The 24,376-nt window shown below is 46.9% G+C and overlaps 1 protein-coding gene across 1 annotated transcript in view; it reads right to left on the bottom strand.

Moving 5' to 3' along the window:
* The window catches only part of MYRIP (myosin VIIA and Rab interacting protein), a 204,581-nt gene that overhangs the window by 165,949 nt on the left and 14,256 nt on the right, over positions 1-24,376 (bottom strand). The window contains exon 2 of the mRNA XM_037030385.1: positions 12,937-13,080. Coding sequence (XP_036886280.1) covers positions 12,937-13,046 — 110 coding nt within the window. The 5' untranslated portion in view covers positions 13,047-13,080. The remainder of the gene's footprint in view (positions 1-12,936; positions 13,081-24,376) is intronic.

Here is a 24,376-nt window from a genome sequence, read left to right as displayed (position 1 = left end):
AGCTGGAAGGGCACCCACGCTGGCCGGTCCCCTGCTGGAGGGCTCTGCTGGGAGCTGGCTGCTGCTCTTTTTCTTCCCGTCTGGTGGAACTGGCCTCTTGCCTTGGAGGCTGGCCGGAGAAGACAGAGATGAACCCAAAGTGAGCTGATTTTGTGGCTCGTTAGGAAATTCATTTACAGGATTTCGAGTTGAAATCTGAAGTCAAAGTGAGATTTTTGAGGCAGCCTGCAGCTTTCCTAGGTCCAGAAATCGCATTTTTAAACTGGCTCAACAATTGAATGGCTGACAATGTGAGATTTTGTTAAAATATGTGACATGGGGAGCCACAGAGGCAGGCTGCCCGGGGGGCAGACCAGCGTGGGGCATTGCTCAGGAGACAAGCATCTCCAAGGAGGAAGGGAGGATCACCTGCTGGGAGGGGTACAGACCCTGGAGCCAGGTTGTGAGGGTTCAAACTCCAGCTTGGCCACTTGTAAGCAACAGGATGACAGGCACCTCTCCATGCCTCAGCTTACCCATCTGTTGTGTTAGCCCCCGCGGATCACCATAAAAACTAATATTAAGACAGAAAATACCAAGCATCAGTGCCAATATGGGATCATCAGAACTCTCATGTGCTGCTGGTGAGAGTAGAACGCGGTGCAGCTGCTTCGCTTGGGAAAGCGATTTGGCAGTATCTGCTCTAGCTAATACATGTCTGTCTGTGAGTCAGAAACCCCACGTATGCACCCAACAGAAATGCATCCATATGGCCACCTCAAAGCAGAGGGCCCACAGCAGAAGCATCGGTAACGGGCCCAGACTAGAAACTACCCAGATGGCCCTCTGGATGTGTGATGGATCGATCCATGAAATATTATAGAGCAAGAACAATACATAACCTATAATTACACGTAACGTGTGGCTGAATCTCATAAGCAATACTGAACAAGAGAAACCCAACTCAAAAGAGGACATATACTGTGTGAGTCTCCTGGTTCCAAATTAGGCAAAATTGATCGTGCCACTAGAAGTCCAGACTGGCCTTGTCTCTGAGGGCTGGTGACAAGAAGGGGGCACAGAGTGGCTTCTGGAAGCTGCTCACATCCCGCTTCTTGACCTGGATGCCAGTGGCCCAGGTGCGCTCACTTTCAAGGCAGATGGCACGCGTCCCTGCCTCTCCGGGGCACAGCTGGCTGGCACCTGCTTCTCCAGACTGTCGTCCTTAAGTCTCTCCTCCTCTTCACGTGAACCCCATTCTCTCCCTCGCTTTGCAATTCTACCTATGACTTCATTCATTATAGTTCTAAATCACTCCTCTCTCTCTCCTCCCCGAGCTCATTTTTCTCCTTTATATGCAATGAGGTTAATTCTCCTTCTGTTATCATTCAGGGAAACTAAAGGCTCTCTGAGCACCACTAAACAAAATTTGCTACTGTTACGAACATTAAAGTCAGCACTTTAACCTATTATCATCAGCTGTTGCTCATTTTTCTCCTGAAATGCTATCTTTTAGGCCTCAAGTCACTTTGCAGCTCTTACTTGAGTCCCTTTCATTAGCTTCCTTTAAATTTGGGCTCACCCAATAAAGTCCAGGCCCGGAGAGAGGCCACCCTGATGCTATTGGACAAATTCCAACTCCTCTGGTTGGCGACAGGCCCTGGATATGTAAGCTCCAGGTGGCCCACGTGGCAGGAACCGGCTTTGCCTGAGGAGAAAGCACAGGAGTGTGTCTGAGCCCCAGTTCGGAGGCCCCACCCGGTCTGAGGCTGCTCAGGGGATCCTGGCACAGAGAAGCCATTTAGGAATGCACACCCCCCCCCCTTTTTTTAAGTGGGGAGACAGAGGGCATGAGCCAAATGCATGGGATCTCTGCCTTAGAAACCTTGGTGAAGAAAAAAATGTCAAAGACCCCGACTTGACAGAAAAGAGGCTGATCTTTCATTAAGAATCACACACCAGTCATAAGGAACACCCTCGTTATTTTCCCAACAAGCATCTTGCCCCAGGTATGCTGAAGGCCGCTCTTCCCACCTTTGGAAGATGAACACCCTGGAGTCAGACTGTTACTAGGGAAGCAGCCAGATTCATGCACCTGATTTTCAATGAAGTGGCTGATGAACACACTGAACTAACAAGCAGAATAGAGACAGACTCATAGATAAGAGAGCGGGGTGACAGCTAAGAGGCAGAGTTTATGGGGTGGAGGGACCGAGCAAAAAGGAAAAAGGACCCATGGACGTGGGCAGCAGTGTGCTGGGGGGTGCAGTGGGGGAGAGGGGTGTAAGGGGACTAGATGGTGATGGAAAACATACAATAAAAAGAGAAGGTAGCATGACAATGGATAGATAGATAGATGACAGATAAATACAGATGGTGGCTGAAAGAGGCATCCTCGCCATGGGGGCCCAATCACGCAGAGTAGCAAGCTGACAAATACAGGGCAGGAGCCAAGGACAGGTCTGGTCTGCACAGACCTTTTCAAATGATCCGCTGATCCCTGAGGCTAAACTGTCCATTCTTAATGGCGAACGCCAAGAAAAGAGCCGCAGGGTTTGACAGAAGGAACTGCAAGGCTCTAGTTTCTCTTTTACATTTTACTCTTTGGTCTCATGCAAGGCGCCCGAAAAGTGCTCAAACAGCTCATCTTGCGCATGGGGATAAAGACAACCCGCCTGCAGGGAGATGAGGGACAGGCCGCCCACAGTCTCTTGAAAGCCCTTCCAGCTCTCAAGTCTGGGATCCAAAGGCTAGAAGCACCGAAGGATTGATTCAACCCGGACTGGAGGACGGGGGTCTGAACATGGGCTAGGCCCCAGGACTGGATGACTTTGGGTCGGTGACTTCCCCTCGCTGAGCTCTGTTTCCTCAGCTGTAAATGGGGATCATAATGCCTGTCTCACACAATTGAAATGAAGACTAAATTAGACCAAGTCCATAAAGCACTAGCTATTCTAGACCACAAAGTCAGGTTGGGAGGTTTGGGGGTTCAGGACCCAGAGAATGACAACCTTGAAACTTGTCTGAAGCATCTTGACAGCTAGTTCACTCCAGAGGAACAGACACGTGCACACACATATATGCACATGTATATACATTTAAAACCTAAGTGCAACTCGTACGTGCCCAAGAGGGTACTTAGAGCCCTGAGCAGGGTCTGCCAGGTTGGAAGGGCCCAGAACCATGAGCTCCAGGCCCTGAGCGCCCTTTCATTTGGGCCAGGGGTACAGACCCCTGTTTTGTTCTGATGGAAGCATACTTCCATGTGCTGCAGACACAGGGTCTGCCTTCCGGGTCTTCCTCTCTTTCTGGAGCTTCCCACCTCCTTGAGTTTCAGTGAGAAACACCTGACTGTATTCAGCAGGCCAACGTGAGCATCTAGAGAGGCCTCATATCCAAGGACTTTCGTTGCATCCTACCCGGTCTTGTTCGCTTCCCGGACACCTGGAGCTCCCTGACTGTAAGCAAACAGCTAAGCCATCCAGGTGGCCCACAGTGGACCTCTCTCATCCCTGTCTCTGTCCAGCATCACGAATCCCCTGTTGCTGCTCTGTGGTCCCTCCCCTGGAGGGACTGCAGCCAACGCTAGCGCTTCCGAATTCCCCACAGACGTGATCCCTGGGATTCAGATAAGAAATCAGAATTCTGGAGATTCTTGGGAAATCTCAGAATCATAAAAACTTCCAACATTCTTTATACTCTTTACTTATTATTAGGTACATATAAAAATATATTTAACAAAAAAAGAAGTACTCAGCTTTGTAGTATTTACAAAGAATACAGCCTGTCCCAAATACTCAAACACTAAAACATGAGGCTGAATGTTACTTGGGAGTCTCTGAACGGCATAATATCTGGATCTCTGGGCAATACACAGACATACGTGTTGAAACTGCCAAGTTAACAACTTACTTTGTCTTCAAGCTTTCCTGAAACATCACTCATAGGAGCTGTATAAAGTGTAGCATGCCTATGTACTTGGTAATATTATTTTTTGCAAATATGACTTAGGTTAGCAGCCACTGGGGCCACAGGCACACACTTAAAACATGGAAACAGCGACAGAGAACAGAATGACTGATTAGACCACGGCTGCTCCTCTCCCATCTGCCCTGCTCTGTTCCTAAAATGTTGACCTTCACTGTCAACTCCATGTGTCAGTGCTTCCTATTCTTGCTTTTGTTTGGCATCGTGGGATCCCTTCCAACCAATACGACCTCGCCATTGATTATTAAGCACTATTTCTCACAAGAAAATTGTAACACTTTCCTCTATTTTGGGGGTGTCTCTACTGATTTTTCTCATGACTTGGGATTGGGGGAAGCATACACATTCCCTGAGTAATGTTGGAAAGAAAGTCCCACGTGGAGACACAAGCCAATGACACCTGGCCCCCGGGTCTGCCTGGCCTCCCTACAGAACGACTTCCCCAACTTCCTGATCTGCTTCTCCCTGAAGGCGAGGAAGGTCCCCTCCACCCCTCGGAATTCCTGGGCTGGATTCTGACAATCTACTCAGCTCATGAATACGCTTTATTTTTCAATTTCACTGTTCCCTGAGCACCCAAGACCTGTGATTTACAAGACCTCTTCTTGCCTTGTGCCCCAGCATCTCCAAGTCCTTGACAGCTGACAGTCACCCCAACTGCCTACACCCCTGTCTGACACTATCCAGAAACGCACCCTGCATTTGACCCCTGACCCATTTTCCACTCGTATAGAAATGCAGTGGCACCTTGTACTCGTTGTTAATTCGTTCTGGAACTCGAGATGAGTGCCCCAACTGATGAGTACCGAGCAAGCGAGAAATGAGGAGGCATTTTCTCTTGCGGGGCAGCATTGCGACTCGTACAAGTTCCAGCAAGCGGGATGAGTCCCCAGCAAGCACCAAGTGCTGAAACATTTTTTTCTTGTCAAAATGCGACGAGAACAGGGGTTGACGAGTTCGGAAGGCGACGGGTACTGAGGGGTGACCGTACTAGGTCTCTGTTGATACAATCACAGAGGAAAGAAGCCACGGCGCAGTCCCTACGCAAGGTATGCAGACAAAGACAGGAATGCACAAGGCTACCTCTGCAAGTAAAAGGCAACAGGGTTTCGGGTTCTAAGGAGTAAACATCCTGGCAGCTAATTCTCCTCTGGTCACAGCAGGTCAGCACAGAAGTGAACGCACAAAATGAAGCGAGACATGGAAGGTCTAGCTAAGTAAACATCCGCTGTCAAACAAACCCTCGCATTTCTATCTGCCTGTGGGGAATTCTCTAATAACAAAAGAAGAGGGAAAGCAGTTGGCAGTAGGAAAAGCCAAACCATAAAACGACTTCAATTTACCACACAGATAGGGATACTTAAAGGTCGCTTTATTTAATTTATGGACCTAATAATTCAGCCAAGAGAAGGCTGCGCACAGACCCTGAGTTTGCACGCGTCCTTACTGTGTCCCAGGGCTGTCCTCAGGGCTGTTCACCTACTAATTCATTTACCCCTTGCCACGTGCCGGTCAGGTCTGTCACAGGGGTGGAGGGAGGTGGGGTGGGTGGGGAAAGCGGAGGCACAGAAAGATGAAGGAACACGCCCAAGGTCAAACATCAGGTGAGGATTCTCTGGCTACAAAACAAACCAGCACCAATAAACCCTTTAGTTCTTGCATTTTCAGCAAGACAAGCAGCGCGGCGTCTGGCCTTAAATACCAGCGCCATGCCTGTGCTCTGAGGTTCATGGAAAATGAATCAACACGGTGTGGAGAAAGGAGGATCGAACACCATCAACAGGGAATTGTATAGCCCCTGTCTCTTTCCGCCCCTCTCCCCCTGTCTCCACACGTAGCCCCAAAGCAAACAGACAGCAGAGGCCACTGCACCAGCTTCAGGACCACACAAAACTGTGCTCTTGCAGCAACAGAAGCTTCTCAGGTCTGGTTCTGGACTCACCCGGTTGAATGAACCTGATGCCAGGGGAGCGGGCCCAGTAGGGGAAGTGGGAGTAGGCAGGAAGGGAAGGGAAGTGGCAGAGGGCAGGGCAGGGCTAGGTGGCCAAAGTCCAGGGCCTGGGGAAATCAGGTCTCTGGCGCCAGCCACCTCCTCTCAGGGCTCAGAGATGTGGCACAGGGAAGGAGACAAGCCACAGCCATCAGTCGTCTGGCCTGCGCCTTGGTCCCGGGCAGGTGCACTCAGGTAGGCTTCTGCGCTGGTGAGGAGGGCAGTGGGTGGGGGGTCCTACAGATAGGGTTTGGAGAGCAACACAAAACCATGGCCCTCTCACCAGGAGCCAGGAGCAGCCTGGGAAGTGAGGACGCCCAGGCCCCAGGTACATTCCCGCTACCGAACGAGGCCAAGTCATAGCCCAGCACACCCTACATCAGACAGGGGACAGGCCCTGGTGGCCTGGTGGCTGTGAGGCGGTCAGCCTGGAAGATATAATAGGCAAGGCATGCATTGTAAGGTGGGAGACGACCAGGGTCACTGGCTCAGCTGCAAGAGCTGACTGCTTGCTTGCCTACTGGGGGAGCCTGACAGAGGCCAAGGAGACACGCCACTCCAGGTCTAGCTCCAGGAGTGGTCAGAACCAGAGACCCCGCCAACCTACTGGGCTGGCATACGTAGAAACCCCAAATGCAGCCAGACACCCAGGAGCTGAGCACTTTGGCGTAGGGATAAGAATCAGCCAGGGAAGGGGGCTTGATCCACATGTGTTAATTGCTGATGCAGATGGGAGCCTGTTTAAGTTGGACCAGAAAGGGCAGGGGAACCGCGGAGGCCTGGGACTCGGGTCACACAGGGAGCCCAGCTTTTCTGGGGACCCAAGGCCTCGGTATGCTTTCCTAAAAAGGAATCTCTAAGCTGGAACAAGAATCTCCCCTCTGGGAGACAGGGCTTCTTATAAGTCACCTTGAGAATCAGAGAGGCTGTAGGTGAATTTCTGTATGAAGGTATCAGCTTAGAGACTGGACCAGGAGAAGGGCCTGATGGCTTCTGGGGTCCAACAGAGACAGGGGCCCACTTCCAGGAACTGAAGTTCATGGGAACAATGAAGTTGTCCTTCCAACAGCACAGTGAGGAAGAAGTGAAACTCTGATTCCCACACTGCCCCGCTGTGCTCCTCACTCTGTGTTTGGGATCACTTCTGGCCAAATGATTTTGTTCGTGCCTCAGTGACTATGGTTGAAGAGGGCTGCTTTTGTAACAGCTGTACAGACTTCCCTCTTCAGTCTTGAGTTCTATGCACACCTCATGTCAAGGAAATGCTTTCTGCAGCCAGAGGTTTGAGAGGTGAAGGTCCTGCCAAGAATCACTGCCACGAAACCTTTATCAGAGCCCAGCACAGTTGAACCTCTGACATTTGCAATGGAAAAGTAAATAAGATCAGGAACCTGGAGTCACAAAAGCAACCTAGGAGAAAATTGTTATTGAAACATATTGGATTATGGGGAGAACGAAGCCAGAATCTGCAAATTAGTGACTATACATCTTTGAAGGGCTGCAGATTTCAAAGTAAAGAGAATTATACATGAGCCCCTTTTTTCTACATCAACACACACTGGCAGCCTTAAACTCTCTTGGCCATCTGTAAAGGCAGGCCCCCACGGGCAAACAGGTGATAACTTACAATTGCATAGTGCCACTGACATGATGAAAAGTATAAATATGAGGTCAATCTAAAGTCACTTACTCCTCAAAGGCCAAGACCCACTTGATCAACATTTAACTTCAGAGAAGCATCAAAAGGTTGATTCTGTCCTGAGATGCACCGTCTCCACGGTGACCTTGTGCTGTCCTGTCTGAACTCCGCAGTAACGCCAGTCCCGGTGCACGAGTCTGAGCCCACCTGCATGTGACCGAGATGACGACAGTAGATATGGCAAGGGCCAATACATGAGCAGGTGACTAAGACATCAGCTGGGTCCTTCTGATACCTAAAAACCTCGTTTAAAAAGGACGAGCCCCTAACAAAATTGAAGAAGAAATCTTACCTTTGGGCCCTATAAATTCCAAACTGCCTAACTTGGTATTCTAAACCAGCACTGTCCGATAGAAATACACTGTGAGCCATAGATAGATAGATAGATACACACACACATGTATATATATACACATATATACATATATATATATACAAAGTTTTCTAGTAGTCATATTTACAAAAATTTTTCAAAAGCAAGTAAAATTAGTTTAAATTATACATTTTATTTGAAATGTAATTTAGATGGTGTTTTTGATATTAAAATTAATTACTAAGAGACTTTACATTCTTCTTTCCTTCTAGAGATCAGAAATCCGGAGCATATTTTACTCTCAGATTACATCTCAGTTTGGGCAGGCCACGTTTAAGGTGCTCGGGGACACGTTTGCTGATGACTCCCGTAACACCCCAATGACCTCCTCCCCGTGTCCTGACTTCTACTTCCCCATCCCTGCACATACGCCAGGTTTCTGCAAGGCCAGGTGCTGAATTTCTTAAAGGGCCCCTCTTGTACCCCCTCTGCTGCATGGAGTCTGGGGGCCCCAGTTTTCAGCACCAGGAATCGTGTGCTCTCCCCGTTACTGGCCCTGGCTATGGGCACCACTGCCTGGGTGTGAATTTATATCTCACTACATGCAGCCAGAGCAAGCTATTAACATCCCCATTTTGGAAACAGACAACAATAGTTGTTTTTTTCACCTCCCCGCGCCCACCCCCCAAGGGCTTCTGGGAATGCGAAGAGGTGATATTCCTGAAACACTGCACTCTATTCAACACGACCAAGAGCATGGCAAAGTCACAGGCCCTGATCTGGGTTGAGAAAACATGTCCTGTTTTCCACCCTTATTCCTTTGTCCAGATGCTCCCTGTGGCCCAGAGCTTTGTATCAGTCCACTTACAAAATCCTGTCTGTCTTTCAAGGACCACATCCCATGTGCCCTCCTCAGGAAGCCTTCCTTCCTGCCTCCCACCCCTGAGATGCAAGTATTTCCATGGGTCTGCCTTAATGTTTTTCTCTCCCCTTCTGGGCCCTTCCTGGTGGATTAAGATCCGGTGAGCCCTTCCCCCTCTCCCCACTCCTGCCACCCCCCCCCACCTTCACATTTGCCCAGGAAGCTGTTGACATTCAATATACGATTCCAAAGTAAATGAATGGATACCCAACAGCTTAGATTTAATATACTTGACCCTTTCATTGTTAATAAATACTAATAAATAAAAAGGAGATTTTTAAAAATCTTGTGAGATCCCCTGTAGATTGGAGATGGATACTCTTCCCCCTACACTGCCCCCTACGCTCCTCCCCACTTCAGAGGGTCCCCCTCTGGCCCCCCACAATGTCCAGGTTCTCGTCCGGCATCTCCCAATTTTGACTCCTCTGGGCCTTTCCCATCACAAAGCGACTGTCACACAGAGCAGTGGCAGACCCTCCGCGTCACCGTGAAATGCTCCTCTGGGCTCTGCGAAGTCAGGGCAGCCAGGGGACTGGCGGGCCACTCTGCTCAGCCAGTGCCGAGCAAGGAGTTCCTGCCTCATGGCACCGCCACCCCGAGACAGCAGGTGCATTAACTGGGCAGCATCTCCAGAGCCCCAAGGGCCAGATGTGCGCTGTGCACACTCAGCTACTTCATCAGCTGTAGGGCGTATTGGCTCCAACCGAGCAAAGACCAGGCAGACAGATTGCCAGCTTCCAGGAAGAAGGTAACCAGGAATATTCGTTAATTCGTTAGATCAATTTAACTGTCCAAACAAAGAACCCTGCGTACAAAGGCATTTTGTTTTCTGAAAAGGAAACTTCTTGAAAAATTAAGTTCTTGTAATACAATTTTAATTCGTATAAAAGGACATGCATTCTTTCTAGTTTAAAAAAAACTGACGAATCCTCAAAGGACTTTCCGTAGACTAGACACACACATTATTTCTGGTTTTGCTTCCCTGCAGCAGTCCTTCCGCGCTCCCTGGAAGGCCTTATTTACTTCCTTACCACCTCGAGACAACTCTGGACGGTGGAAGACTGCCCTCCCCCACACACAGACACAGGCCACATCAGCAAGGGAGTCACTGAAGCCACTACGGCAGCAGAAATGGGTCTCCAAGTACGTCTTGCTCCCTTCCTTACCCGGGGAAAGGAGTTGACACACTGCAGCTGAGGACCCTGGCGGCCTGGCCTCTCTAGGGAAAAAAGCTAGACAGGAAGTTCTCTGGTCTCTGTCATTCTGCCACCCCGGCCCTCCCTTCCTTCCCCTGGGCCTGGCCTCGCCTGGGCCCAGCAGCCCTTGGCAGGCATGAGCGCGCTGTCAGTTCGGCAAACACTGACAATTAATGGCCAGCCGCAGCTGCAGGAAACCGGTCCTTCAAACATCATCCCTGCTGCCCCCACTCGCCAAGGCCACGAGAGCGGCAGCAAACCTTTGGACCTTATCCAGATGCTAACTAGCGTCTTGCAAGCACATGGTAAGTGAGAACTTTTCGAGTCTGTGGCTATCCCATTAAATGCCACCAAGACTCCCTCTGAACACCAGAGTACCGTGTAATTAACGGTCCTGTTAAAAACCACTTTTTGTGAACGTGCCTGAAATACAAGATCACAGGGTATAAACTATGATTCTAGTAGAAATCTGCAGATCTTTCCACAGGTGTCTTCTACGACCCAAGGGGCCAGGTGGCAGAAGAAGGCTGGTCACCCTGGCACCGCAGCCTGGAACTGCCAGGGCACCCCCGGAGTCGGCTTCTTCCGCTGCCAAGTCGAGGGTGCAGGCACGAACACTTGAATTCCTTTTAGCCTCACAAACTGCATTAGCCAAAGGAACACCAGGCTATCCGGCTATAACACGTAAACCCCCAGGTCTGAGGGACGTCACCTAATGAAGGTTTGCCTCTTTCTCACGCAGAGGCCCTTGCTGGCCATCAGCAACTCTCCTCCACCTATTTCTTAGGAGTCAGGCTACCTCTGCATCATGATGCCAGGTCTCAACACAGGCTTCCAAGGTCCAGCAGCAGGACACTCACCCAGGCTTCTGAAACTGCCTCCTAACCGGCCTCTCCACCGCTTCCCCAGCCTTCCTGTAATTACGTCCCCACAGAGCAGCTGGATGTAGACCCCCTATGTCAGACCCCCTAAAACTGACGTCAGATCATGTCACTCTCGAGTTCAAAAATTCTCAACTTACATTTTCTAATAGCCATACTAAAAAAAAAAAAAAAAAAAACCAGAAAAAAAAAACGTTAATGTTTTTCTCTAACCTCTTATATCTAAAATATTGGTGTTGCAAAATGTAGTCAACAGAAACATTATTAATGAGATATTTGACCTTTTTTTGTACTCAAGTTTGGAAATCTGCTACACCCACAGTGCCTCTGAATTCAGACTCGACACAGCCCGAGGGCTCAGCAGCCGCCCCCTGTCTGGGGGCTGCAGTGTGGTCAGTGTGGCTCTGGACACAAACTCCAGGGGCAAAGCCTGGTTTTGCTCACAGTTACAGCCCCAACAGACAGAACAGTGCCTGGCACATGGTTTTTAAACCAATTAGTTAATTAACAGACTTCTTGTCTTCCTTCTAACAAGCACAAGCACATACAGGGGTGGGCAAAAGTAGTTTTATAGTTGTATGGAAAACTATATAACACAAGAATAAATAATAGTACAAGAATAAACTTTGTGTTTTGTGGACTTACAAGTGTAAACCTACTTTGCCCATTCCTATGTTAAGACTTTACAATATGGAAGACAAAAACACGATGGAAATAAAGATGGTTACACAGGCGTGGCTTACAATCTAGCATAGGAGGTAATAGTGCAAAGAAACAGGAAGTCCAGGGTAGCCCAAGAAAAGGAAATGGAAAAGGAAAATGCGCTGTATCAATTGTAACAGAGTGGGACCAGGTGTGACTCGAGCTGAGAGGGGGCACATCCCTGGGGCGGACAGGCTCTTTGGGGGAGCGGTGGCAGACAGTGAGGCAGGAGGGCCGCAGGGAAGATTCTGGCAAGGACTGGCACAAGAGCCATCTGGCCTGGAGTGGGGGTGTCGGAGAGATGGTCAGGAGGTAGAACCCACAGGGCCCAGCCCTGCCCCGTGCAGGAACCAAGTCAGGAGAGGCCTGACAAAGACTGGGGTTTGTGACCCCTTCGTGAGTTATAGAAATGACTAATCGCTGTGTTGTACACCTGAAACCAACATAATGTTGCATGCCAACTGTAACTGAAAAATTTAAAAAAAAACAACAAAGACTGGGATTGGAACTCAGCGGCTGAGGAGGGAGACAGCGCATGACAAAGCTATGGCACCTGGAGGGAGAACAGGTATAAGGATGACCAGCAGCAGCTTAGACCGACTTGCCCCTGGTTCTAACGCATGAGGTCCACCACGTGGCCTTGTTTCTATCACTCTGACTCCTCCACTCGGCCCCACTGAGCAGCGAGAGGACTTCCAAGAACATCCCACAAGGACCCACCAGCTGTAGAGGAGTCAGAAGACCCAAGTCCTCTGGGCCTCGGTTTCCTCATCTCTAAAATGAGGAGGGCGGGGCTGGGCCAGCTGATCCTATTCCAACCTGACGTCACTTTCATACTCAGAAAGGGCCTTCAGAGCCCCTTTCCTGTGCTATGGGAGGGGATTCTGGCAGACGACTGTGTAGGTATGGGTGTCATTCTCCCAAGAACTGTTCACGGGACACTAGTCATTTTTCAGGAGTGCCTGCCAACAGGAAAGCTACAGCCAGAACGGAGCCCAAGCAGCCCCAGCCATCACAAACCCCACCCAGTCTACAGCCAACACTCGACAGGGTGAGCAGGCCAAACAAAGCCTTGACTGGGAGGGTGAACGGTCACGTTTCTTAGCAGACGTTGTGATGCTCAGCCTTGAAGCTGGCAAGCCTTTCTGCAAAGGGACACAAAAGCTCCCGAACTCAGAGCCAATGGCGAGGAACCTTCTCGGGAAACCCGCTTCCACTTGTCCCCAGAGGGCTCACCGCGCCCCTGAAGGCCACAGAAGCATCTCACCTCAGTCGCTCTTCCTCTTTTTTCCGAAGATTGAAGTCCCGCTGAACCACCTGGAGAACATGCTCGGTTTCGTCATCGGTCAGCCCGGACAGGTCCAGCTTCCTCCCCATGATTTAATGCCAAACACGGACGATCGGCCAAGGCCTGAGAAATCAAGGAGAGGCCACAAAGTGAGGGCAAGATTCAAACTACGGACGGGTAAAGTCAACCAATTTTGTCCTGAGATGAAATTAAATACAGGGTCAGCAAACACAGACGACGTCAGCAAGGCTGCCAGTTGCATTCACGCTAAGTCTTAAATTGGAAATAAATGAGTTATTATCTTCAACGAAATGAACGATGCATGAGGCCTAGAGTGGGTTTCCATGAAGCACCAAGAGACAATACCCCAAAAGTTCTCAATTTCTATGGTTTGAAGTTTTAAATTCAAAGTAGTATATGTGATTGCAAAATAAAGTAAATTACAATACTTCAGAAAACATCCTATACACACTTTACGTCCTTGAACTTCCCAGCACATAACTAGGAAATAGAAACTGGAAATCAATAAATTCTCTTCTGCAAAAGGGAAAAATACTAAAATAATTTTATTTAGTGATTTTTCAGTGGTAGAAAAGAAAGGATTTCAAAGAAATGCCTCACAGCAGTGCATACCTTATAATTATGGGGAACTATAGGTCTAAAAATCGTTTTTAATAAATGGCTGCACCCAGGGATGAAATCAATAAATAATTCTAGCAAATCACCTAGAACTGAAGACGAAGGCCACCAGAAACACAAATGCAAACATCCTCAGGAAACTATCTGTGCAACCAACCCAGCGAGATTTCAGAAGAATTATTATACACCATGACCAAGGGATGCAAGGTTGGTTCAGCATCCAAAAATCAATCAGTGTAACTCAGCACATTAAAAGAATAGAAGGGGAAAATCCTGTAATCATTTCAGCAGATGCAGAAAAGGCATCTGACCAAATTCAATACTGACTCACAATAGAAACCTCCACAAACGTAGAGTAGAAGGTGCTTCCTCAACCACGCACAGGTTATTTCCAAGGAAAATAGAAACAACAAAAGCCTGTAATTAACCTTGTACTTCATGATAAGAGACTGAACGTTTCACCCCGATCAGGAAAGAGGAGAGAATGGCTACTCTCACCACCTCTAATCAGTACTGGATTCCTTCACTACGAAGCTATGTTAATCTAGATAGCAGGCTACCGGCCTGCAGGTAGCTGTATTGGTTTGCCGGGGCTATAGTAACAGCTCCGCAGAGGAGGCGGCTGGAACAACAGGGATTTATTTTCTCACAGTTCTGAAGGCCAGAAGTCTGAGATTAAGACGTTGGCAGAACTGGTTTCCTCTGAGGTCTGTCTCCTTGGCTTATGATGGCTGTCTTCTCCCTGTGTCTTCTCCTGGTCTTCTCTCTGTGCATGTCTGTGTCTACATCTCTCCCTATCACAGGACCAGTTATATTGGATTCAGGTCAACCTTAACAACCTCATTTTAATGGAAATGCCTCTCTACATACCCTATCTCCAGATAATGTCACAATCTGAAGTGTGGGGGTTAGGACTCCAACATATGCATTTGGGAGTGACCCAACTCAGTCCATGGCACTCCACACTTTGGACACCCCCAAATTCACATCCTTTTCACGTACAAAATACATTCACCCCACACCAACAGCCACAGAAGTCTTAACCTATTCCAGTATCACCTCTAAGTCCAAAATCTCATCTAAATATCAACTAAATTAAGCATAGGCGAGACTGGAGCTCTGACTCATTCCAGGAAAATTCTTTTCCAGTTGTGAGCCTGGCCAACCAGACAAGAAATTACCCGTTTCCCAAAGACAACGGGTGGGACAGCATTGGTCAGACACTCCCACTCTAGATGGGAGGAATTAGAAAGAAGGGGTACAAGGTCTCAAGCAGGTCTGAAAATGGAGCAAATTCTACTCAATTTTAAGGTCAAAGAATTATCCTCTTCGGCTCCATGCTCTGTTTTATGTGCCCACCAGGGTGATCTTGCCTTGTGAGCCCATGAGGATGGCTGTCCCGCCCCCTTGGCCCTGGGTGCAGCCACAGTGGCTTGGCCTGCTGAGATCAGGGAGGTGGCCCTGTCCTCTGTAACTGAGAAGAGAGCCGCCTACACCAGGCCGCGGTGGCAGTGGCAGTGGCAGTGGCAATGGCAACCCCGCAGACCTGTGAATTGTCTATAGGATCCTTCTTCCCTTTTCTTGAAAAATAACATGTTTGAACCCAGATAGCCCTAACGGCTCACCCTGTAGAATCGCAATAGTCCAACAGCCTGCCTTCATTTCACCCAGTGTCTGTTGAGTCTACACTGGCAGTGTTTTTGTTCACTGCCAAGTTCTCAAATCTTTGTCGCCTTTCAGTGGAATTTGGTGCAGGGTGGCGGGGGAGGGCAGCCACCAGACGAGAGGGTCCTCAGTGGCTCTTTCTCAGATAACGGAATCTCCATTCCCAGTTTCTGCAGGAGTTGTCCATTGGATCCCTGAGTCACCCATGTGATCTCTCCAGCAAGTGGCTGTCCAGCCACACCCTTGCTGTTCTCTCCAGACAGGCTTTCTCATTTCTGCAGTATGGACAGAGAATGTTCCAGATCTTCAGGTGCCGGTTGCTTTTGCTTTACAATTCCTTCCTCAGTGCATTTCTCTGCTCTCCCATTTTGCTTTAAGCAGCAAGGAGAAACCTGACCATGCCTTCAATACTTTACGCAGAAATCCCTTCAGCTAAATATCTCATTTCATCTCTCACAAGTACTACCCTCCACAAAAGACTAGAACACAATTCAGCCAAGTTCTTTGCCACTGTATGCCTTTCCTCCAAGTGACAATAACAGGGTCTTCATGTCCATCTGAGATCTCACCCTACCACCCTTGGACACTCATATTTCTTCTACCAACATTCTGTGCACGCCCATGTGTCTCCTCCCAGGTGACAGAAGTCTCTCTGCAGCTCTCCTTTTCCTCCTGAGCCCTCAGCATGATCCCCTTTAATGTCCGTATTTCTGCCCATAGGTCCTCTGAGGATATCTAGGCTCTTCCCAGCACGTACCTCAAAGCCATCCAGCCTCTACCCACTGGCCAGTTCCAAAACCACTTTCACATTTTTGTCTAGAAGACACAAAAATGGCCAATGCCCATAGGAAAAGATGCTTAATTTCATTGGTAGTCACAGAAATGCACATTAAAACCACACCCACCGAAATAAAAAGCCTCCATTGAGGGCTGATAGGAGATGGGACAATGGCAAGTAGTGAGGACAAATTGGTACAATGTCTTCACAACACAGTTAGGCGTCATTTTGAAAGGTGAAGATGCATGTACCTTCCGAACTAACATTTCTGCCACACCTGCATGTATTCCTCAGATACAGTCTTGCAGAGATGCACCAACTGGGTTGAATCTTAAGAAACATCCAAGCTTGTACTATTTCCACCTGTAAACACTCCTCTTTTCCATAGCTCCATCTCCCACAGGAATATTAGTAGCGACCACACGGAAAATAGCACAGAATAAATGAAAACATCATAAATGAAAGCTAGAAATGACGTCACACACCCATCAGCAGAAAGCAGGACGCACGGCGTACACTCGCTGCACACAATGGAATGCTCTAACGCACTGAAAGGGGGCACACTGCGGGCTTACTTGTCCTCGTGGCTGCATCGCAAACCCACGACGTTCAGACAGAAAAGCATACCACCTGTGTCTGCATGTACAGTATGCATGCCGCCTGATGGCCTTGATATGAAGCTTGAAGGCACACAAAGCCAGAGAATATATACATGCTCTAGGAGTAAGTGTGGGACAGCTATAAAGGACAAGACGAGACCTCTGAGAGGAGAGAGAGGATCTGACTGGGGAGACTCAGGAAGGGCATCAGAGCTCTGGCGGCTTCTGTCTCATTCGCGAGACAGCAGGGGCTGCTGCTGCTGCTGCTTACGGCGTCGTCGTTATTATTACTGCCTGTAAGGCGTCATTCGCAAGCACAGGCAGTACAATAAACCTAGCACTGCACGAAAATTGAATTGAATTATAATTAGAGCAAATATTTGACATCATGCATCCTCCTGGAGACATGATTTTCAAAGTGAAAACATGAAAGATTGTTCAAGGAATATCTGAGAGTTATAATTAAAATGATGATAGTGATTTTCATCTATCACCCATTTATGACCGAACACATACCATGTTCCAGATACTTTGCCTTTTCATATATATCTATATACATCTATAATATTTAATATTCTTAATTCCCACAAAATCCTATTGGCAATCACTACCATTGTCACCACTTACAAGTGAGAATGTGCAGGCTCATAGTTACATGTTCTGACTGAGACAAATGACAAATAACAGCCAGGGTCTGACAGTGCCTGGGTCCGGCTCAGATGCTATAGCTCCACTCCACACATACACCTTCCTGGGAGAGGCAGAGGGAGTCCCTGGACCTCAGACTTTCGAACCTGAGGTCCAGAGTTCTCTGCCCTCTCTTTCTGACACGTGACCACTAAGAACAGGAGGTCCCATTCTTTGGTCACTATTCAGACGAAGGGGTTCTGCTCCAAACAATGGCAGTGATCACAGAGAACAGAACAGTCTCAGTCCTCAACAGTCTTGTTAATGAAAAACCTCATGACTGTGTGATGCAAACTAATCTCAAGGTTTAACCAACAAATCACAACAAATATTTCATCCATTAAAATTCTTTTCATGCTAGTAATGCTATTTGTCAAAAGCAAGTCTTTGGTCCCCCATGCCCAAGGGATGTGAGGGGCGCAGTGTGGGAAGGGGAACAGTGAGAGAACCTAGTGCACCTGCTGGTCCCGAGAAGTGAATTGGAAGTAAGGCCCCACCCATAAGCTGCAAAGGTAAGAGGGAAGCTTCCTAAACTGCCATCTTCTCTGAAGGTTACCAAGAAACAAGTAAAGAGGACACAGTAAAACTGCGGGCTGACTTCTTTCTATAAAACACCCCATTAAAGGTGATAATGGCACTTTGGAGTTTCCCAGAAAGTGACACATCTGTCCTTTTCACTTTACTTCACTGGCTTTTGGCTTCTGAGAATTCTAAATGAGATTCTAAGATGGCCGGTTAGTAAAAGACTGAAGTGGAGGCTTTGATCATATCAAATCTAAGAAGAATGATTGGGACCCAAGAGGAATAAATGGTCTCGGTAAAGAAATAAATGCAGCCCTGGCTGGTATAGCTCAGTGGATTGAACATGGGCCTGTGAACCAAAGGGTTGCCGGTTCGATTCCCAGTCAGGGCACATGCCTGGGTTGCAGGCCAGGTCCCCGGTTTGAGGTGTGTGAGAGGCAACCATACATTGATGTTTCTCTCCCTCTCTTTCTCCTTCCTTTCCCCTCTCTAAATAAATAAATAAAATCTTTTAAAAATATTTAAGAAATAAATGCAGCAGCTCTAAACTGCTGCTATTCTCTGGGTAAAGCCAGAGAATAATGAGGAGACCATTTCTGGGGAAATGGGGACAGCGTCTTCCTTCCTCTACAACAAACATGAATAGAATCCCTGTGCAACAAGAGAAATAGCATCTTAGAGCAGGAGATGCCTCACTGCCCTGGGACAGAGGCCCTCTGGGTAGGATTTTTTCATGGAAAGATGACAAACTGCAAGCCCAGAAGAAAGATGTGATTTAGCCCAGATGAAGGACGTGATTTCCCAGACCAAAGCTGGTTCAGGGTTCCAGACACCTGGACCCGTGGGCCTGCCTGTGGATTGCTCTGCTTTATACCCAACCACTGTGGTCATAGAGAGGGTACATTTTAAAACGAAGTAATGAGAAAATTAATACAACTTCAAGATGTAATTCTATCCCCATTTCCCTACTGTCTATTTCTCGGGTTACTGTTCCCACACGCTATGGAGAAAGGGGAACTCTGCAGTTAAACAAATTGTAGAAATGTTTCAAACTGCACAGCTGCCTGAGGATGCAGAATGCATGTAAGCTTGTCAGGGCCTCTAAGACGCCTATCCCTGACAAACCAGTGTGGTTCCATCTAACCCTGTATTTTTTTTCCTCAATCTCTCTACCCCCCAACCCTATATTTCTCAAATGTATTTATCTACTGATACCTCTTTCTTTGGTAACAGCTGCCTCTTCACATCCAAAAAATGCCAATCTATGAAGTTCTGCAGTAAATCTGTCCCTGATAACGAACTCCAGAAGCTGTTCTGACATGATTATTGAATTGATTTAGTCATAGCTACAGAGTTGGAGGTGCTTTAGAAGATGATGGCTTGGAAAGAGAAACCAAATGCACACAACTGCAAAGTGGGAAGACCAAAACAAAGGTAGAATTGTCCACCCTATTCCTGGCTACAGCAACTGCATGAGGAAGGTTATGGACACTCGTACGGGAAGCTGGTTAGCACAAACCTTGCAAATGAGAAAACCAGAACTCCAAGAATACGAAGTACACACACAAAGGTTCATCATGAAAAGTCAATGTTTACACACACAAGTGACTTTCGGGAACAGAAAGGTCAAGGACAAAAGATTGAATGGGATCTTTACAAATCCACAGTAAGCCTGGGTGTGCATTTCTGTATGTGATGATGCCCCTAATATAGAGAGAAAAGTCAAAAGATTAACTTGGGACATCCAAAGTCCTAAAAGTGATAGAGGGTAGATACTCTGGGGCTTCCCTCTTTGCCCATGGCTAGACCTTGATGAGAACTGAAATGTCTTATTCCTATAAATAAGACATTTACATAAATCTACATATTAGGCCTCTCCCACGTAAAGCACTTGGTATGGGGTCCGGGAAGGGGGCGAACTTGGCCTGGAAAGGAAGACACAGGAGATACACTGTCATGGCGACTCTTCCTTGGAGCAAGTAGTGCTCCCTGACCTCCGCTCCTTCACCTTCCAGGGTGTTTCACAGGAACTGCCCAGAGCAGGCGGGGCTCTGCCAATGGGCAGAGCTGACCAGACCAGCACTCAATGTCAGAGTCACATGCCTGGGAATGGTACTGACATTCAGCGTGCCTGTCGTGGTGGCCTGCTGCCATGCTGCCCAAGAGTGCCACCAAATGCCCTTTCATTACTGACATTAACTTTCCATTTTGCTCGTTTCTGTAACTCACAAACAAATAGTCCTTAGACCTCTCACAAGCCTGATATGATTGGTCCACTGACCCAATACCATTTATTGACCAATCTTGTGACTAGATCGATAGACACACACACATCGGCACACAAACACACTCAGCTCTTCCCCAGGCCGTACTGTCCTGGCCTGTCCTACGCTGGGGCTCTACCAGCGGATTTTAGGCCAGCCACACACTTCAAAGCCTGGGATGGAAAGTCCCCCGCCAGTGTTTTCCCTTTCGAAACTGCCGGGGCAACATTAACCATTATGTCCCACATCACCTCTCAGCCAGTTTGACCAAGTCAGAAGCTAAGACTCAAATAAAACTTTTACTGAGTGAGAAACTTATTATTTAATTTGGAGACTAGGTTATTCTCTGTTATAACTTGATGGATAACCTATTGAACTTGATGGATAACCTAAGCATGACATCAGACCTTGCTCTGCATAAAATAAAAAAAGTTCACATAGCAAAGGAAGACAATTAAAAGGCAAGTGACAATCTGGGGACAACCAGAAAAGATGATTATTTTAATCTTTTAAATCTCCTTTAAAAATACTAAGAAATATAACAAATTCTCTAAAAGATTAAATTACAAAGCTCAGGGGAGGAAAAGCAATTCAGCAGCTACCAATGTCTAAAACATAGTTTGATCAAATACTCCACGTCACTAGAGACCAAAGCATTGCTTGTTATAGTGAGCTGCGATTCCACTTAATAAGACTGGAGGAACACAGGCACTCACACTCAGCAGTGGGAAGACTATAAATGTAAATGTTTTAGGTGGCAATATGGCCATCCAAAAGTAACCAAATATGCCTAAACATCAACCCAGCCATTTCGATCTAAGGACTGTCTTCAAGAAATTGGAGAAATGTGCAGGGATGGATATATAAGGCTCTTCATCTCAGTATTCTTTTTTTAAAAAAATTTTTATTTATTTATTTTTAGGCAGAGGGGAAGGGAGGGAGACAGAGAGGGAGAGAAACATCAATGTGTGGTTGCCTCTTGTGTGGCCCCTACTGGGGACCGAGCCCACAACCCAGGCATGTGCCTTGACTGGGAATCAAACCAGCGACCCTCTGCTTCCCAGGCAACACTCAATCCACTGAGCTATATCAGCCAGAGCTCAGTATTCTTTATTATAGAAAACTATTGGAAATAAACAGAAAGTCCAAGAGTACAATTGGCTAAATTGTGATACAATCACACAATGGAATATTTTGTGCCCACGAAAATGCATTTAAAAGAACAACATGTATGAAATGTTCAGGGAAGAAATCAGATGAAAAATATAGCAGGTGGTTCACCAAAAGCACTTGTTAATACAAAAATATATATAGCAACACTACTAATACTAGCCAGGGGTGTCAAACTCATTTTCATCGGGGGCCACAGCAGCCTTGTGGTTGTCTTCCAAGGGCCAAATATAATTTTAGGGCTGTATAAATGTAACTACTTCTTAACCAGGGGCAAGGAGCTCAGAGCTGCTGCCAGGTAGAAACAAGGTGTCAGGTGGATAAAACAAGGTGGAGGGCCAGATTCAGCCCTCTGGCCCTGTGTTTGCCACCTGTGTCATAGACCAAAACTAGGAACAATACAAGTATTCATCAACTGGAGACTAAATTGTGGTACATTCAGCCAGTGGAATACTACACAGCAATAAACATGGGTAAGCTACAACTACATACAACAGTATCTGTGAATGTCACAAACATTATATGTTGAGCCAAACAAGTTAGACACAAAGAACAGATACTGATGATTCCAGTGATTTAAAGTTCAAACTCAGGCAAACCCACTCTGCAGTGTTAGAAGCGGGTCCTGGTCCCCACCAGGGAGGTCATCACCGGGCAGAAAGACAGTGGCTGGAAGGGCCCAGGTGAGATGCTGTTTCCTGATCTCAGTGCTGGTTACACAGACGTGTTCAGTTTGTGAAAACTCACTGCAGTGCACACATTTTATCTGTGCACTCTTCTGTGTGCGGCATGGCTCAATAAAAGGTAGAAAATAATAGTATGAACAACACAATTCTATGTAAATAGACTAGAAACACGCAGAAAGAAAACCACAAGAAATATTACCAACAGCTTTCCTTGAGTGGTAAGCTTTCCTGTGATACAACTTAAAAGCCAAAGTTGTAGTATTTGTATCAAAGTCGATTTGCTATGACAAATTTAAATTGCTTCATACTCTGTATACCTTGAGAAAGAGCAGAATTTGGTATATCTACGTTCATTGATATCTCCTTGGCATATTGTTTAGTAAAACATGCTTTAGAAAACACATTTGGTAGGAAGACTTGTAGTATGCCTGTCTTCAAAAATGTTCATTAGTTACCTTCTGAATGTACCAGGTGCTCACTGTTGGAAAATTGGACTAAAGTGTGTAGAGCGTTGGAATATTAAGACAGTGATTGCCTGCCCCTCCATGTAAGTATTAACTTTATAATCAGAAACTAACGTGTGTATAGTTGTATGGATATATATGGATATATGAGCATATATATCTCCTATTGGAAGAAAAGTAAGTGAAAAATAATATGGTTTCTGAAAAATAAAGACAGGCTATGAGACAAAATATTCATTAGTAGTCCGTACTTTATAAATGAACCTCGAGGGCCAAGTACACAAAGAGATACAAAAGTCTGATAGTTGCGAGGCGGCCACAATGTGTGACATCTGCAGAAAACTTCCCAGGACGCATAGCAGCTTGTGCTGGGTCCACTTTTTTGCTATGTACTTTGTGTAATATTTTGTAATACGTATAGAATGCTTGGTGCTTTATGAGCCCTTTTATCCTTCTTTCTGCTGTATGCTAATAACATGAGAAATTGTGTCTACAGAGTTAAAAATGATTCCAGATGACTCTGAAATATTTCTATTGCTACATCGTCACATCACTGCAAACAGTATCTCCACAGTCTAATGTGTAGTCTAGGTAATGTTAATAATGAGGATGCTTGTTACTAAATAATAACAATGGTGGCTACATTTTTATGGAATGTCTTATTTGCAGCAGGCTCTGTTCTAAAGTCTGTCAAAAGTCACATCACAGTTATTACAGTCCTCTTCTTTCACTGAAGGCAACTGAGGCACAGAGAGTTAGATAAGCAGTACAATGTCAGCAACTGGTAAGTGGCTGTGCCAAGCTAAAAGTGAGGAGACTTGACCTTGGAATCTGTGTTCCTCACCTGTTCACCCTCCTACCCTGCTCCTCGAAGGGTCATCAGAAGAAGCCATTGCACTGACCAAATCTTTACCTCCGTGGGTATGAAATAATTTTTAAAGGATAGTCCTAAAGCCCATGCTGTTTTCACATTTGAACTTGAATCACAAACCCACAAATAATTACATTTTCAGTGACTGACATTCCAACTTGCAGTTTGATACACTTGAAGCCCTTGATTGGCATGTATTCAAGCACAAGCCCTAGAATCTTCCCCCATGACGCTTCTCAGAGTACATTCTGCCTGTGCCACAGTTACCAGCACCTGAGATCAGATGAACCCTGGCAGCTTCCAGAGCAAGATTTATCTACCCAGCACCAGAAGGTCCCCAGGGCATGTGCCACTAAATCTCAGCAAGTCTCCAGTAGGGCTGACAGCCCACTGACACAAGAAAGGAGACTGGAGAGAATAAAATCCTCAGCCAGAATATCAACATTATAATTTCTTTGGCAGGAATCAAGAGCGGAAAACCTGAAGACGTGACATTGTTCAAGTCACACTAAAAGACCTATCAGCCGGCATATCACCCAATTATAGAAGCTCCTGCTGCCACCCAGAGAAACCCCTGTGATCACATCGCCCTGCTGCTCAAGGGGCTGATAAAGTGTCTGCTGAAATTAAGCTCATAAATAAAGGCTGTTTGAATTTGGAATTTTCAGTGGGGAAAAAATGCAAGTTAACCAGGGAGAAGGCGGGTGAAAAACTTTGTTTTAAACTGCTTAGAATTTGCATTCCAGTGTATGCTTTAGTTTCCTATATAAATCTTTAGCAGGTGAACTTCCAAGCATTGACCAAACCCATTGAAAGGGTGAGAAGAGGTTTCTCATAGCCTCTGAATTTAAAGCCTGTTGTCTATTCTATTCACATCGAAGTAGCTTCTGCCCACCAGGCTTTGGTCCGTTCAGGTAGTTCCCATAAAGCTTCGAGAACAGACAGGCATTTTCCTCCACCCAGGACCCGCCCCCACCAGCACACACTCTGGCACCACCACCTAACTTCACTCTTGGAAACTCCCGCTGCCTCATTTCCGGAGGTCTTGGTGGGACCACCCACCTTGGAGCTTTA

Source organism: Sturnira hondurensis, unplaced genomic scaffold (assembly GCF_014824575.4).
Source record: "Sturnira hondurensis isolate 20B ecotype Veracruz unplaced genomic scaffold, ASM1482457v3 Scaffold0020787, whole genome shotgun sequence".
In the NCBI taxonomy this organism is placed as follows: Eukaryota; Metazoa; Chordata; class Mammalia; order Chiroptera; family Phyllostomidae; genus Sturnira; species Sturnira hondurensis.
Note: the sequence above shows the minus strand (reverse complement) of the source record. Positions and strands in the feature narration are given on the sequence as shown.